At 45.2% G+C, this 16,178-nt stretch overlaps 1 protein-coding gene across 1 annotated transcript in view; it reads left to right on the plus strand.

Moving 5' to 3' along the window:
- LOC110522702 (growth arrest-specific protein 2) overlaps window positions 1–16,178 on the plus strand; it is a 46,732-nt gene that overhangs the window by 15,468 nt on the left and 15,086 nt on the right. The window contains exons 3-4 of the mRNA XM_036968995.2: window positions 226–368; window positions 13,861–14,002. Of these exons, the coding sequence (XP_036824890.2) occupies window positions 226–368; window positions 13,861–14,002 (285 nt within the window). The remainder of the gene's footprint in view (window positions 1–225; window positions 369–13,860; window positions 14,003–16,178) is intronic.

A 16,178-nucleotide genomic window follows, 5' to 3' on the forward strand; every position in this document is an offset into this window, starting at 1 on the left:
CTACCGCTCCTCTCCCTTCCCTGTCCTGTCCTCTCCCCTTTCCTCCTCTTCTCCTTTCCTCTCCCCTATGTCCTCTCCCCTGTCCTCCTCTTATCTTCTCTTCTCCTCTCCCCTGTCCTCTCCCTTCTTGCCTAGTTAAATAAAGGTTAAATTCTCCTCCTCTTCTCTTCTCCTCTCCTCTCCCTTGTCCTTTCCCCTCCCCCTGTGCCCTCCTCTCCTCCCCAGGTCTGGAGATCACAGCAGAGAACTTCATGGAGCGTTTGGACAACGGCTTCCTGCTGTGCCAGCTGGCTGAGACTCTACAGGAGAAGTTCAAGCAGAACCAGACCAAGAACCATGGAGAGGTGCCTGGCGCTGGTCACGGAAAGGTACTGGCTAGGAAACCTTCACCTGGTTCCTGTTGGTCCGTGTTCAAAAAGTATCTCAGAGTAAAAGTGCTGATCTAGGATCAGTTTAGCCTTTTAGATCATAATGAGGAATAGATTATATGGAGAAGGGGGACCTGATCCTAGATCAGCACTGAGAAACCTTTATAGGCCTCCCAGTTGTCGCAGTGGTTAAGGGCGCTGTACTGCAGCGCCAGCTGTGCCACCAGAGACTCTGGGTTCGTGCCCAGGCTCTGTCGTAACCGGCCGCAACCGGGAGGTCCGTGGGGCGACGCACAATTGGCCTAGCGTCGTCCGGGTTAGGGAGGGTTTGGCCGGTAGGGATATCCTTGTCTCATCGCGCACCAGCGACCCCTGTGGCGGGCCGGGCGCAGTGCGCGCTAACCAAGGTTGCCAGGTGCACGGTGTTTCCTCCGACACATTGGTGCGGCTGGCTTCCGGGTTGGATGCGCGCTGTGTTAAGAGGCAGTGCGGCTTGGTTGGGTTGTGTATCGGAGGACGCATGACTTTCAACCTTCGTCTCTCCCGAGCCCGTACGGGAGTTGTAGCGATGACACAAGATAGTAGCTACTAAAACTATTGAATGAAAAAAAAAGAAAGAAGAGAAACCTTTATAATACAGTCCCAGTACCACTCCTGTGGTTGGTTGGTTGACATGACAAGACCGCACAGACAGATCTGGGACCAGACTAAGGATCATTGTGGGAAAGGAGGATACCTAGTCAGTTATACAACTGAATGCATTCAACCTGAAATGTGTCTTCTGGACTTAACCACTTAAAAACGAAGACTCATCAGCAAAATACCCTCTCCATTATATCTGGGAAATGTGAATTCCTTTGTCTCGTTGTTTTTGTTGTTCTTGAATTCAATACTGAGTTAGTAAATATCTCATGGTCTTACTGCCACCATGGAATTATGACTCAGAATTTTTTGCATTTGGCATCTCTCAAGGACTAAGATTTTTTGTTTACATAGAATATTAGGAATGCCAAATAACGCAACCCAACCCTGTATTTTGGCTGTTAATCAACCTCTGAATTCCCCCAGATTGACAAACAGGATTTTACTTTGGAGGTTGAAGAAGATCCCCCCCCTCCCCCCCACCACCCCACCCAACCCCAGGATTGTGTTATATTTTATCCTATTTATAGTTCCACAGGAATCTGAAAACAGACATAATATTAGCCTGTGGCTCGACAGATGGTCTTACATACATGCCACATTTTAAAGAAACTGAAGTATCAGTATTCCTACTCCGATAATAGCTGACTTTCTTCTTGTTAAGAAGGCATCGGTTGATTTGGATGATATAGTGTTTTGATGTTTTCATATCATTTTTAAACCTTTATTTAACTAGGCAAGTCAGTTGAGAACAAATTCTTATTTTCAATGACGGCCTAGGAACAGTCTAATCAGACAGTCTAATGTCTAATCAGACAGTCTAATGTCTAATCAGACAGTCTAATGTCTAATCAGACAGTCTAATTGACCAATTGAGACTTTAAGACATTAGATTCCCAGTCATTTTGTTTTCTTAAAATGGATTTCCTAAGATATTCTAGCAAAGTCTGTTTCTGCAAGGTCTTTGGCATGTCATGCCATGGCTGTAGTGAGCTGTTGGTACAAGCTTTCCCCCTCTTGCGGCCCAATATTTGAATAGAGGCCACATACAGGATATTGGAGTGAGTAGCACTGTATAGGAAGGTAGTGTATAGGAAGGTAGTGTGTAGGAAGGTAGTGTATAGGAAGGTACTGTATAGGAAGGTACTGTATAGGAAGGTAGTGTATAGGAAGGTAGTGTATAGGAAGGTACTGTATAGGAAGGTAGTGTATAGGTAGGTACTGTATAGGAAGGTACTGTATAGGAAAGTAGTGTATAGGAAGGTACTGTATAGGAAAGTAGTGTATAGGAAGGTAGTGTATAGGAAAGTGGTGTATAGGAAGGTAGTGTATAGGAAGGTAGTGTATAGGAAGGTACTGTATAGGAAGGTACTGTATAGGAAGGTACTGTATAGGAAGGTACTGTATAGGAAGGTAGTGTATAGGAAGTTACTGTATAGGAAGGTACTGTATAGGAAGGTACTGTATAGGAAGGTAGTGTATAGGAAGTTACTGTATAGGAAGGTACTGTATAGGAAGGTAGTGTATAGGAAGGTAGTGTATAGGAAGGTAGTGTATAGGAAGGTAGTGTATAGGAAGGTACTATATAGGAAGGTAGTGTATAGGAAGGTAGTGTATAGGAAGGTAGTGTATAGGAAGGTACTGTATAGCTTGTTAAACCCTAACTTTGCTTTTTTATACGGCCAGTTTCTGTTTATAATGACAGAAACGGGTTGTTCACTTTGATAGAATCCTTGATGTTAAACACACCAAGCACTAAGTTTACCTGGTAAATTAAAAATAATGTTTAGCTTGTTTTGGCCGTGAGCCCAACTGTAAAGTAATGTACCTGTCTCTATCTTCCTCAACCCTGGTACTGTAAAGTAATGTACCTGTCTCTATCTTCCTCAACTCTGGTACTGTAAAGTAATGTACCTGTCTCTATCTTCCTCAACTCTGGTACTGTAAAGTAATGTACCTGTCGCTATCTTCCTCAACTCTGGTACTGTAAAGTAATGTACCTGTCTCTATCCTCTCAACTGTAAAGTAGCCCTGTAAAGTAATGTACCTGTCTCTATCTTCCTCAACCCTGGTACTGTAAAGTAATGTACCAGTCTTCCTCAACTCTGGTACTGTAAAGTAATGTACCGGTCTTTATCCTCTCAACTGTAAAGTAGCCCGGTAAAGTAATGTACCAGTCTTCCTCAACTCTGGAACTGTAAAGTAATGTACCTGTCTCTATTTTCCTCAACTCTGGTACTGTAAAGTAATGTACCTGTCTCTATCTTCCTCAACTCTGGTACTGTAAAGTAATGTACCTGTCTCTATCTTCCTCAACTCTGGTACTGTAAAGTAATGTACCTGTCTCTATCGTCCTCAACCCTGGTACTGTAAAGTAATGTACCTGTCTCTATCGTCTTCAACTCTGGTACTGTAAAGTAATGTACCTGTCTCTATCCTCTCAACTGTAAAGTAGCCCGGTAAAGTAATGTACCAGTCTTCCTCAACTCTGGTACTGTAAAGTAATGTACCTGTCTCTATCCTCTCAACTGTAAAGTTGCCCTGTAAAGTAATGTACTTGTCTCTATCTTCCTCAACTCTGGTACTGTAAAGTAATGTACCTGTCTCTATCCTCTCAACTGTAAAGTTGCCCTGTAAAGTAATGTACCTGTCTCTATCCTCTCAACTGTAAAGTAGCCCTGTAAAGTAATGTACCATTCTTCCTCAACTCTAGTGCTGTAAATTAATGTACCTGTCTCTATCGTCCTCAACCCTGGTACTGTAAAGTAATGTACCTGTCTCTATCCTCTCAACTGTAAAGTAGCCCTGTAAAGTAATGTACCAGTCTTCCTCAACTCTGGTACTGTAAAGTAATGTACCTGTCTCTATCCTCTCAACTGTAAAGTAGCCCTGTAAAGTAATGTACCAGTCTTCCTCAACTCTGGTACTGTAAAGTAATGTACCTGTCTACATCCTCTCAACTGTAAAGTAGCCCAGTAAAGTAATGTACCAGTCTTCCTCAACTCTGGTACTGTAAAGTAATGTACCGGTCTCTATCCTCTCAACTGTAAAGTAGCCCGGTAAAGTAATGTACCAGACTTCCTCAACTCTAGTACTGTAAAGTTATGTACCGGTCTCTATCCTCTCAACTGTAAAGTAGCCCGGTAAAGTAATGTACCAGACTTCCTCAACTCTAGTACTGTAAAGTTATGTACCGGTCTCTATCCTCTCAACTGTAAAGTAGCCCGGTAAAGTAATGTACCAGTCTTCCTCAACGCTGGTAATGTAAAGTAATGTACCGGTCTCTATCCTCTCAACTGTAAAGTAGCCCGGTAAAGTAATGTACCAGTCTTCCTCAACTCTGGTACTGTAAAGTAATGTACCTGTCTCTATCTTCCTCAACTCTGGTACTGTAAAGTAATGTACCTGTCTCTATCTTCCTCAACTCTGGTACTGTAAAGTAATGTACCTGTCTCTATCTTCCTCAACTCTGGTACTGTAAAGTAATGTACCTGTCTCTATCGTCCTCAACTCTGGTACGAGAGAGAGAGAGAGAGAGAGAGAGAGAGAGAGAGAGAGAGAAGCAGGCAACAAAGCGGGTCATATAGCCAATGTCAAATCTCTGAAAGCAATTCTGCATCACTAACTATCATGTTGTTCACCAGAAACTGGATGCGAATAGAGTCTTGAGGGCATTTAGCTTCAAAGTCAGTAGCAAAGGAAACTGTTTGTTGAGAAAGTTGACATATATATATATATATATATAATAATATATATATGGTAATAACTATAATGCTTTCAGGCCCTAAGGGCTATTGCTGTTTAGTTATACCACTGGGCTGGAGCGTTGCATTGCATTGCAATAATTTTACTGAGGGAATGACCGAGAGGGGAGCAATGGGCTCTTTTGTTTTGCTTTGAGCGAGAATCTCTCTGGGTTTGCTTGGAGGCTTCAGAGAATTCCTGATCAGAACTGGGTTCAAATAGCATTTGAAATCATTTTGCTGGGCTTTGAGCTTGCCTGGCGCAATGGAACCAATGGAACCAACGGAACCAACGGAATAGAATACTGTAAACCTCGACCATCTGGCACTTCTGGCAGGCTAAAATTATTGTCTGTTACAGAGCTGCTGGTGTTGGTCTCCTGATGCTGGTGTGGGTCTGTTACAGAGCTGGGGATGGTGGGTCCCCTGATGCTGGTGTGGGTTTGTTACAGAGCTGGGGATGGTGGGTCTCCTGATGCTGGTGTGGGTTTGTTACAGAGCTGGGGATGGTGGGTCTCCTGATGCTGGTGTGGGTCTGTTACAGAGCTGGGGATGGTGGGTCTCCTGATGCTGGTGTGGATCTGTTACAGAGCTGGGATTGGTGGGTCTCCTGATGCTGGTGTGGGTCTGTTACAGAGCTGGGGATCGTGGGTCTCCTGATGCTGGTGTGGATCTGTTACAGAGCTGGGAATGGTGGGTCTCCTGATGCTGTTGTGGGTCTGTTACAGAGCTGGGGATGGTGGGTCTCCTGATGCTGGTGTGGGTCTGTTACAGAGCTGGGGATGGTGGGTCTCCTGATGCTGGTCTGTTACAGAGCTGGGGATGGTGGGTCTCCTGATGCTGGTGTGGATCTGTTACAGAGCTGGGGATGGTGGGTCTCCTGATGCTGGTGTGGGTCTGTTACAGAGCTGGGGATGGTGGGTCTCCTGATGCTGGTCTGTTACAGAGCTGGGGATGGTGGGTCTCCTGATGCTGGTGTGGATCTGTTACAGGGCTGGGGATGGTGGGTCTCCTGATGCTGGTGTGGGTCTGTTACAGAGCTGGGGATGGTGGGTCTCCTGATGCTGGTCTGTTACAGAGCTGGGGATGGTGGGTCACCTGATGCTGGTGTGGATCTGTTACAGAGCTGGGGATGGTGGGTCTCCTGATGCTGGTGTGGATCTGTTACAGGGCTGGGGATGGTGGGTCTCCTGATGCTGGTGTGGGTCTGTTACAGAGCTGGGGATGGTGGGTCTCCTGATGCTGGTGTGGATCTGTTACAGAGCTGGGGATGGTGGGTCTCCTGATGCTGGTGTGCTTCTGTTACAGAGCTGGGGATGGTGGGTCTCCTGATGCTGGTGGGGTCTGTTACAGAGCTGGGGATGGTGGGTCTCCTGATGCTGGTGTGGGTCTGTTACAGAGCTGGGGATGGTGGGTCTCCTGATGCTGGTGTGGGTCTGTTACAGAGCTGGGGATGGTGGGTCTCCTGATGCTGGTCTGTTACAGAGCTGGGGATGGTGGGTCTCCTGATGCTGGTGTGGATCTGTTACAGAGCTGGGGATGGTGGGTCTCCTGATGCTGGTGTGGATCTGTTACAGAGCTGGGGATGGTGGGTCTCCTGATGCTGGTGTGGGTCTGTTACAGAGCTGGGGATGGTGGGTCTCCTGATGCTGGTCTGTTACAGAGCTGGGGATGGTGGGTCTCCTGATGCTGGTGTGGATCTGTTACAGAGCTGGGGATGGTGGGTCTCCTGATGCTGGTGTGGATCTGTTACAGAGCTGGGGATGGTGGGTCTCCTGATGCTGGTGTGGATCTGTTACAGAGCTGGGGATGGTGGGTCTCCTGATGCTGGTGTGGGTCTGTTACAGAGCTGGGGATGGTGGGTCTCCTGATGCTGGTGTGGATCTGTTACAGAGCTGGGGATGGTGGGTCTCCTGATGCTGGTCTGTTACAGAGCTGGGGATGGTGGGTCTCCTGATGCTGGTCTGTTACAGAGCTGGGGATGGTGGGTCTCCTGATGCTGGTCTGTTACAGAGCTGGGGATGGTGGGTCTCCTGATGCTGGTCTGTTACAGAGCTGGGGATGGTGGGTCTCCTGATGCTGGTCTGTTACAGAGCTGGGGATGGTGGGTCTCCTGATGCTGGTCTGTTACAGAGCTGGGGATGGTGGGTCTCCTGATGCTGGTCTGTTACAGAGCTGGGGATGGTGGGTCTCCTGATGCTGGTCTGTTACAGAGCTGGGGATGGTGGGTCTCCTGATGCTGGTCTGTTACAGAGCTGGGGATGGTGGGTCTCCTGATGCTGGTCTGTTACAGAGCTGGGGATGGTGGGTCTCCTGATGCTGGTGTGGGTCTGTTACAGAGCTGGGGATGGTGGGTCTCCTGATGCTGGTGTGGGTCTGTTACAGAGCTGGGGATGGTGGGTCTCCTGATGCTGGTCTGTTACAGAGCTGGGGATGGTGGGTCTCCTGATGCTGGTCTGTTACAGAGCTGCTGTTTACTGTTAATTTTGTTTGATAGTTTAATTCACTTTTGTTTTATCTATTTCACTTGTTTTGGCAATGTTAACATATGTTTCCCCATGCCAATAAAGCCCCTTTGAATTTAAATGAAACTCAATAAATGTAATTGGAACTAAATAAAGCCCTTGTGAATTGAGAGAGCTACCGAGACTCTGGAGAAAGTGGTATGGTGTTTCAGCTGACCTAGAAACCTGTTCACTCTCCCTAGAAGAAGATAAAGGGAAAGTGAACCCATATTTATCTCTGAGCTCAATAGGTCATGTTTGTAGAGACTGGGCTTGAAAGATGGTCAGTCAGTTAGGCAGACAATATTACATCTCTATTATTACCTTCCCCTTTCTTCTTCTTCTTCTTCCTACTCTCATCTCTTACTAAAGCAGGTTATTTCATGAGAGATTGAACATGGCACTCGCTGTTTAATATACCTGGGGCCAATTTCTCCCCAATACTCTAGTCAATTAACAGACCTGCCGGCCGCAATGAAATCTACAGCAGGATTAATGCACCCTCCGTTTCAGTGGCTCCGGCGACCAGCAACTGTCTGCTGGCAGAGAAATGGAAAAAATACATGTTTGGAACTGATCATTGATCGCATGGTGCACGAATGAATGAAATCAATGGATTATTGAATGTTATCGATGGACATAGCTTTGTAGAATTTAAATATACACCGGCTGCCTCCTGTTCAACGCTTAAACTCTGTAACGAATATTTTTGAATGGCTGTCGCAGTTCACGAATTATAGGTCTATTGGGGAAAATCTCCCATTCCGCTAAGAGTCGTTCACAATCTAGTCCAGATGCGCCTGCAACTAGACCTCGTTTTCAAATGTATCAATAAATCATCTTATTTATATGCCTAGCAATCACAAATGTACATTGTTTGAAGCACAGTTTTAGAAAGTTCAGTCACAGTTGACAGCTCCGATAAGTCCCCCAAATGGTGAACGAGATTACTTTTAGAATCATGATTTCTTCCAAGTTTTTTGGGGGGTTCATCGTTCGCAGGTAGGGAGTCCTGCATGCTCTGGGCGTTACTGACTCAAATGAACAGAACGAGTCCAAAGATTAGTTATTTTGACTGAACGAGTCGAACAGATTCTGTAAAAACAGAAACTTTCCATTAAAGTATTTAGACCCCTTTTAGACCCGTTATTCTTTATACTAAATACTTTATACTAAACTTTATACTAAATACTTTATACTAAACTTTATACTAAATACTTTATACTAAACTTTATACTAAATACTTTATACTAAACTTTTTTTTTTTGAATTTTACCCCTTTTTCTCCCCAATTTCGTAGTAGCTACTATCTTGTCTCTAAATTGAGCTTAGGTTGCATCCTGTTTCCATTGATCATCCTTGAGATGTTTCTACAACTTGATTGGAGTCCACCTGTGGTAAATGCAATTGATTGGACATGATTTGGAAAGGCACACACCTGTCTATATACAGTGCCTTGCGAAAGTATTTGGCCCCCTTGAACTTTGCGACCTTTTGCCACATTTCAGGCTTCAAACATAAAGATATAAAACTGTATTTTTTTGTGAAGAATCAACAACAAGTGGGACACAATCATGAAGTGGAACGACATTTATTGGATATTTCAAACTTTTTTAACAAATCAAAAACTGAAAAATTGGGCGTGCAAAATTATTCAGCCCCTTTAAGTTAATACTTTGTAGCGCCACCTTTTGCTGCGATTACAGCTGTAAGTCGCTTGGGGTATGTCTCTATAAGTTTTGCACATCGAGAGACTGACATTTTTTCCCATTCCTCCTTGCAAAACAGCTCGAGCTCAGTGAGGTTGGATGGAGAGCATTTGTGAACAGCAGTTTTCAGTTCTTTCCACAGATTCTCGATTGGATTCAGGTCTGGACTTTGACTTGGCCATTCTAACACCTGGATATGTATATTTTTGAACCATTCCATTGTAGATTTTGCTTTATGTTTTGGATCATTGTCTTGTTGGAAGACAAATCTCCGTCCCAGTCTCAGGTCTTTTGCAGACTCCATCAGGTTTTCTTCCAGAATGGTCCTGTATTTGGCTCCATCCATCTTCCCATCAATTTTAACCATCTTCCCTGTCCCTGCTGAAGAAAAGCAGGCCCAAACCATGATGCTGCCACCACCATGTTTGACAGTGGGGATGGTGTGTTCAGCTGTGTTGCTTTTACGCCAAACATAACGTTTTGCATTGTTGCCAAAAAGTTCAATTTTGGTTTCATCTGACCAGAGCACCTTCTTCCACATGCTTGGTGTGTCTCCCAGGTGGCTTGTGGCAAACTTTAAACAACACTTTTTATGGATATCTTTAAGAAATGGCTTTCTTCTTGCCACTCTTCCATAAAGGCCAGATTTGTGCAATAGACTGATTGTTGTCCTATGGACAGAGTCTCCCACCTCAGCTGTAGATCTCTGCAGTTCATCCAGAGTGATCATGGGCCTCTTGGCTGCATCTCTCTAAGGTATGAAGTTAAAGGAATTATCCTTAGAGCTCCGAGACAGGATTGTGTTGAGGCACAGATCTGGGGAAGGGTACCAGAACATTTCTGCAGCATTGAAGAGATACCGATATCTATTAGATCATTATTTGGGGAAGGATCATTACACTATGACGTCATTTTTTAAAAATTTTTTTATTTAACCTTTATTTAACTTGTCAAGTCAGTTAAGAACAAATTCTTATTTTCAATGACGGCTTAGGAACTGTTAACTGCCTGTTCAGGGGCAGAACGACAGATTTGTACCTTGTCAGCTCGAGGGTTTGAACTTGCAACCTTCCGGTTACTAGTTTAACGCTCTAACCACTAGGCTACCCTGCCGCCCCGGAGGACACACCCTTGCCGTTCTGTTAAGGATAGAAGAGATACAGTTGAAGTCGGAAGTTTACATACACCTTAGCCAAATACATTTAAACTCAGTATTTCATAATTCCTGACATTTAATCCTTAGTAAAAATTGTCTTATGTTAGTTGGTATCACCACTTTATTTTAAGAATGTGAAATGTCAGAATAATAGTAGAGAGAATCATTTATTTCAGCTTTTATTTCTTTCATCACATTCCCAGTGGGTCAGAAGTTTACATACTAATTGAGTGTATTTGGTAGCATTGCCTTTAAATTGTTTTAACTTGGGTCAAATGTTTCAGGTAGCCTTCCACAAGATTACTCTTATGTTACGTGTGTATGATTTTGGTGTTCGTGCTCCGGACCTGGTACCCTGTGTGTTCTGGGTTGGTCCACATTTTTCCGCGCCCTGTGTTGTGGGCATTGTTTTCTGTGCAATTATTAAAGTGCACTTCTTCCTGTGGAAATATATGCTCTTTGCGCCTGATTCCTCCTCACGCACCTAGTTATCTGTGACACTGACAGAGCTGGTTTAACTGAGTCAGGTTTGTAGGCCTCCTTGCTCGCATATGCTTTTTCAGTTCTGCCAACAAATTTTCTATGGGATTGAGGTCAGGGCTTTGTGATGGCCACTCCAATACCTTGACTTTGTTGTCCTTAAGCCATTTTGCCACAACTTTGGAAGTATGCTTGGGGTCATTGTCCATTTGGAAGACCCATTTGCGACCAAGCTTTAACTTCCTGACTGATATCGTGAGATTTTGCTTCAATATATCCTCATAATTTTCCATCCTCATGATGCCATCTATTTTGTGAAGTGCATGATGCTGCCACCCCCGTGCTTCACGGTTGGGATGGTGTTCTTCGGCTCCTTTTTCCTCCAAACATAACGATTGTCATTATGGCCAAACAGTTGTATTTTTGTTTCATCAGACCAGAGGACATTTCTCCAAAAAGTACAATCTTTGTCCCCATGTGCAGTTGCAAACCGTAGTCTGGCTTTTTTATGGCGGTTTTAGGGCAGTGGCTTCTTCCTTGCTGAGCGACCTTTCAGGCTATGTTGATATAGGACTCGTTTTACTGTGGATATAGATACTTTTGTACATGTTTCCTCCAGCATCTTCACAAGGTCCTTTACTGTTGTTCTGTGATTGATTTGCACTTTTCACACCAAAGTACGTTCATCTCTAGGAGACAGAATGCGTCTCCTTCCTGAGCGGTATGATGGTTGCCTGGTCCCATGATGTTTATACTTGCGTACTATTGTTTGTACAGATGAACGTGGTACCTTCAGGCATTTGGAAATTGCTCCCAAGGATGAACCAGACTTGTGGAGGTCTACAATTTTCTTGGCTGATTTTCTTTTGATTTTCCCATGATGTCAAGAAAAGAGGCAGTGAGTTTGAAGGTAGGCCTTGAAATACATCCACAGGTACACCTCCAATTGACTCAAATTATGTCAATTAGCCTATCAGAAGCTTCTAAAGCCTTGACATCGTTTTCTGGAATGTTCCAAGCTGTTAAAAGGCACAGTCAACTTAGTGTATGTAAACTTCTGACCCACTGGAATTGTGATACAGTGGATTATAAATGAAATAATCTGTAAACTATTGTTGGAAAAATGACTTGTGTCATGCACAAAGTAGATGTCCTTACTGACTTGCCAAGCTATAGTTTGTTAACAAGAAATTTGTGGAGTGGTTGAAAAATGAGTTTTAATGACTCCAACCTAAGTGTATGTAAACGCCTGACCTCAACTGTACTTGGTTGGAACAGAAATGAATCTTCTGCCTTTCTCCCAACATCAGACACATTGAGAAACACAGAGTCAGCACCACTGGATGAAGAGCTGGTGGTGCCTTAACCTCTCTCCCTCTAATCCTAACCTCTCTCCCTCTAATCCTAACCTCTCTCCCTCTAATCTTAACCTCTCTCCCTCTAATCTTAACCTCTCTCCCTCTAATCTTAACCTCTCCCTCTAATCCTAACCTCTCTCGTTTTAATCCTAACCTCTCTCCCTCTAATCCTAACCTCTCTCCCTCTAATCCTAACCTCTCTCCCTCTAATCCTAATCTCTCTCCCTCTAATCCTAACCTCTAATCCTAACCTCTCTCCCTCTAATCCTAACCTCTAATCCTAACCTCTCTCCCTCTAATCCTAATCTCTCTCCCTCTAATCCTAACCTCTAATCCTAACCTCTCTCCCTCTAATCCTAACCTCTAATCCTAACCTCTCTCCCTCTAATCCTAACCACTCTCCCTCTAATCCTAACCTCTCTCCCTCTAATCCTAACCTCTCTCCCTCTAATCCTAACCTCTCTCCCTCTAATCCTAACCTCTCTCCCTCTAATCCTAACCTCTCTCCCTCTAATCCTAACCTCTCTCCTTCTAATCCTAACCTCTCTCCCTCTAATCTTAACCTCTCTCCCTCTAATCCTAACCTCTCTCCCTCTAATCCTAACCTCTCTCCCTCTAATCCTAACCTCTCTCCCTCTAATCCTAACCTCTCTCCCTCTAATCCTAACCTCTAATCCTAACCTCTCTCCCTCTAATCCTAACCTCTAATCCTAACCTCTCTCCCTCTAATCCTAACCTCTCTCCCTCTAATCCTAACCTCTCTCCCTCTAATCCTAACCTCTAATCCTAACCTCTCTCCCTCTAATCCTAACCTATAATCCTAACCTCTCTCGTTTTAATCCTAACCTCTCTCCCTCTAATCCTAACCTCTCTCCCTCTAATCCTAACCTCTCTCCCTCTAATCCTAACCTCTCTCCCTCTAATCCTAACCTCTAATCCTAACCTCTCTCCCTCTAATCCTAACCTCTCTCCCTCTAATCCTAACCTCTCTCCCTCTAATCCTAACCTCTCTCCCTCTAATCCTAACCTCTCTCCCTCTAATCCTAACCTCTCTCCCTCTAATCCTAACCTCTAATCCTAACCTCTCTCCCTCTAATCCTAACCTATAATCCTAACCTCTCTCCCTCTAATCCTAACCTCTAATCCTAACCTCTCTCCCTCTAATCCTAACCTCTAATCCTAACCTCTCTCCCTCTAATCCTAACCTCTCTCCCTCTAATCCTAAACTCTCTCCCTCTAATCCTAACCTCTCTCCCTCTAATCCTAACCTCTCTCCCTCTAATCCTAACCTCTCTCCCTCTAATCCTAACCTCTCTCCCTCTAATCCTAATCTCTCTCCATCTAATCCTAACATCTCTCCCTCTAATCCTAACCTCTCTCCATCTAATCCTAACCTCTCTCCATCTAATCCTAACCTCTCTCCCTCTAATCCTAACCTCTCTCCCTCTAATCCTAACCTCTCTCCCTTTAATCCTAACCTCTAATCCTAACCTCACTCCCTCTAATCCTAACCTCTCTCCCTCTAATCCTAACCTCTCTCCCTAACCTCTCTGTAACCTCTCTCCCTCTAATCCTAACCTCTCTCCCTCTAATCCTAACTCTCTCCATCTAATCCTAACCTCTCTCCATCTAATCCTAACCTCTCTCCATCTAACCTCTATCCCTCTAATCCTAACCTCTCTCCCTAACTTCTCTGTAACCTCTCTCCCTCTAATCCTAACCTCTCTCCATCTAATCCTAAACTCTCTCCCTCTAATCCTAACCTATCTCCATATAATCTTAACCTCTCTCCGTCTAATCCTAACCTCTCTCCGTCTAATCCTAACCTCTCTCCGTCTAATCCTAACCTCTCTCCGTCTAATCCTAACCTCTCTCCGTCTAACCTCTCTCTCTCTCTCAGGCCATCCCGTGTCGGAGGATCCCGTGTCGTGCCAGCGCTCCCTCTGGTTCCTTCTTCGCCAGGGACAACACAGCTAACTTCCTGACCTGGTGTCGTCAGGTGGGGGTGGGAGAGACCTGCCTGTTTGAGTCTGAGGGACTGGGTGAGTACGGATGTGGGTCCATTTACCTTAATGCTCTGTATTGATTATTTCAAGTTACAAGACAACTGACCAAATCGCAGATCTCAGTTCCCTCTCATTAGGTTTTAGAACAAGGCATCTGAACGTTTCCTGACTTCACTGAAGTCAAATGAAATTAATCTCAAACCTGGCGAGAAGAGTACACTTCCTCTGATCACCGTCGGTCAGGTTTCCCCCTCTCTCTCCACCCCTGTCTCTCTCTCTCCCCACCCCTGTCCCCCTCTCTCCCCACCCCTGTCCCCCTCTCTCCCCACCCATGTCCCCCTCTCTCCCCACCCCTATCCCCCTCTCTCCCCACCCCTGTCCCCCTCTCTCTCCACCCCTGTCCCCCTCTCTCCCTACCCCTGTCCCCCTCCCTCTCTCCCCACCCCTGTCTCACTCCCCCCACCCCCGTCTCTCCCAACCCATCCCCCTCTCTCCCCACCCCTGTCCCCCTCTCTCCCCAGTCCTGTCCTCCTGCCCCAGCAAACAAAATCACTTAGAGCCCAGACAGAGACCATCCCCTCCTCTCCTCTCCATTCCTCTCCCTCTCTACACCAGCTCATCTTCTGTTGTCCACAGACTCCATCCACAGTAGCCTTACTTCACACAATACCCACTTGGACAGCAGACTGTCCTGAGACGGCTGAGACTGCCTTGGCTTACCAAATGACTGATATGGACTGTAATGTGTATTTTAAGCAGTCGTTCACTGTACAGAACATCCCAGGAAACAGAGCAAGAGAAGACAGACAGTGGGGAGTTAGCTGGCTGGCTGGAGGGAGAATGTTATTTAAATATTTCACTCAGTCGTACAGTGGGGAGTTTCGTGTTGCTCTCTTCTATGCTGTTAAAGTCTACGTCAGTGCCTAGGTTCTGCATTATGTTTTCCTGTGTTCCAAATGGCACCCTATTCCCTATATAGTGCACTACTTTGAATCAGAGCCCTATGGCATGGACAAAAGTAGTGCCCTATATAGGGAATAGGTTGCCATTTGGAACACAAGCAGTATACGTCTGAATTTAATGTGAAGATGATCTCAGAGCATCTCTTGAAATATGCATGAGAATACCTAGCCTTTTAAACCTGATTGGTGAAGGCCACGTCAGCCGAAGAGGTGCAGACGATTCGCACGTTTTTTCTCTCTCCTGGTCGGTTTTCTGGCTGACGGTTGGTTTATTCCCCTCTTGTTTTCAACCCCAGCCTGCTATGCTCCGAGACATTTTTTTTTTATTCAGGGAAAAATAAATCTGGATAATTTAGGACTAGAATGGAATAGAACTTGATTGTCCATCCAAGGCTAGTTAGTGTGGTCACAACCACGATATATTACAACAGGGTAGCTAAGCTAACTGTCCTGTTCCCTCTTGGCTAGTTAGTGTGGTCACAACCACGGTGTGTTACAACAGGGTAGCTAAGCTAACTGTCCTGTTCCCTCAAGGCTAGTTAGTGTGGTCACAACCTCAGTGTGTTACAACAGGGTAGCTAAGCTAACTGTCCTGTTTCCTCAAGGCTAGTTAGTGAGGTCACAACCACGGTGTGTTACAACAGGGTAGCTAAGCTAACTGTCCTGTTCCCTCAAGGCTAGTTAGTGTGGTCACAACCACAGTGTGTTACAACAGGGTAGCTAAGCTAACTGTCCTGTTCCCTCAAGGCTAGTTAGTGTGGTCACAACCACGGTGTGTTACAACAGGGTAGCTAAGCTAACTGTCCTTTTCCCTCAAGGCTAGTTAGTGTGGTCACAACCTCAGTGTGTTACAACAGGGTAGCTAAGCTAACTGTCCTGTTCCCTCAAGGCTAGTTAGTGTGGTCACAACCACGGTGTGTTACAACAGGGTAGCTAAGCTAACTGTCCTGTTCCCTCAAGGCTAGTTAGTGTGGTCACAACCACGGTGTGTTACAACAGGGTAGCTAAGCTAACTGTCCTGTTCCCTCAAGGCTAGTTAGTGTGGTCACAACCACGGTGTGTTACAACAGGGTAGCTAAGCTAACTGTCCTTTTCCCTCAAGGCTAGTTAGTGTGGTCACAACCTCAGTGTGTTACAACAGGGTAGCTAAGCTAACTGTCCTGTTCCCTCAAGGCTAGTTAGTGTGGTCACAACCACGGTGTGTTACAACAGGGTAGCTAAGCTAACTGTCCTGTTCCCTCAAGGCTAGT

The sequence above is a fragment of the Oncorhynchus mykiss genome, chromosome 4, assembly GCF_057628025.1.
Source record: "Oncorhynchus mykiss isolate SJ-2025 chromosome 4, ASM5762802v1, whole genome shotgun sequence".
NCBI classification, from domain to species: domain Eukaryota; kingdom Metazoa; phylum Chordata; class Actinopteri; order Salmoniformes; family Salmonidae; genus Oncorhynchus; species Oncorhynchus mykiss.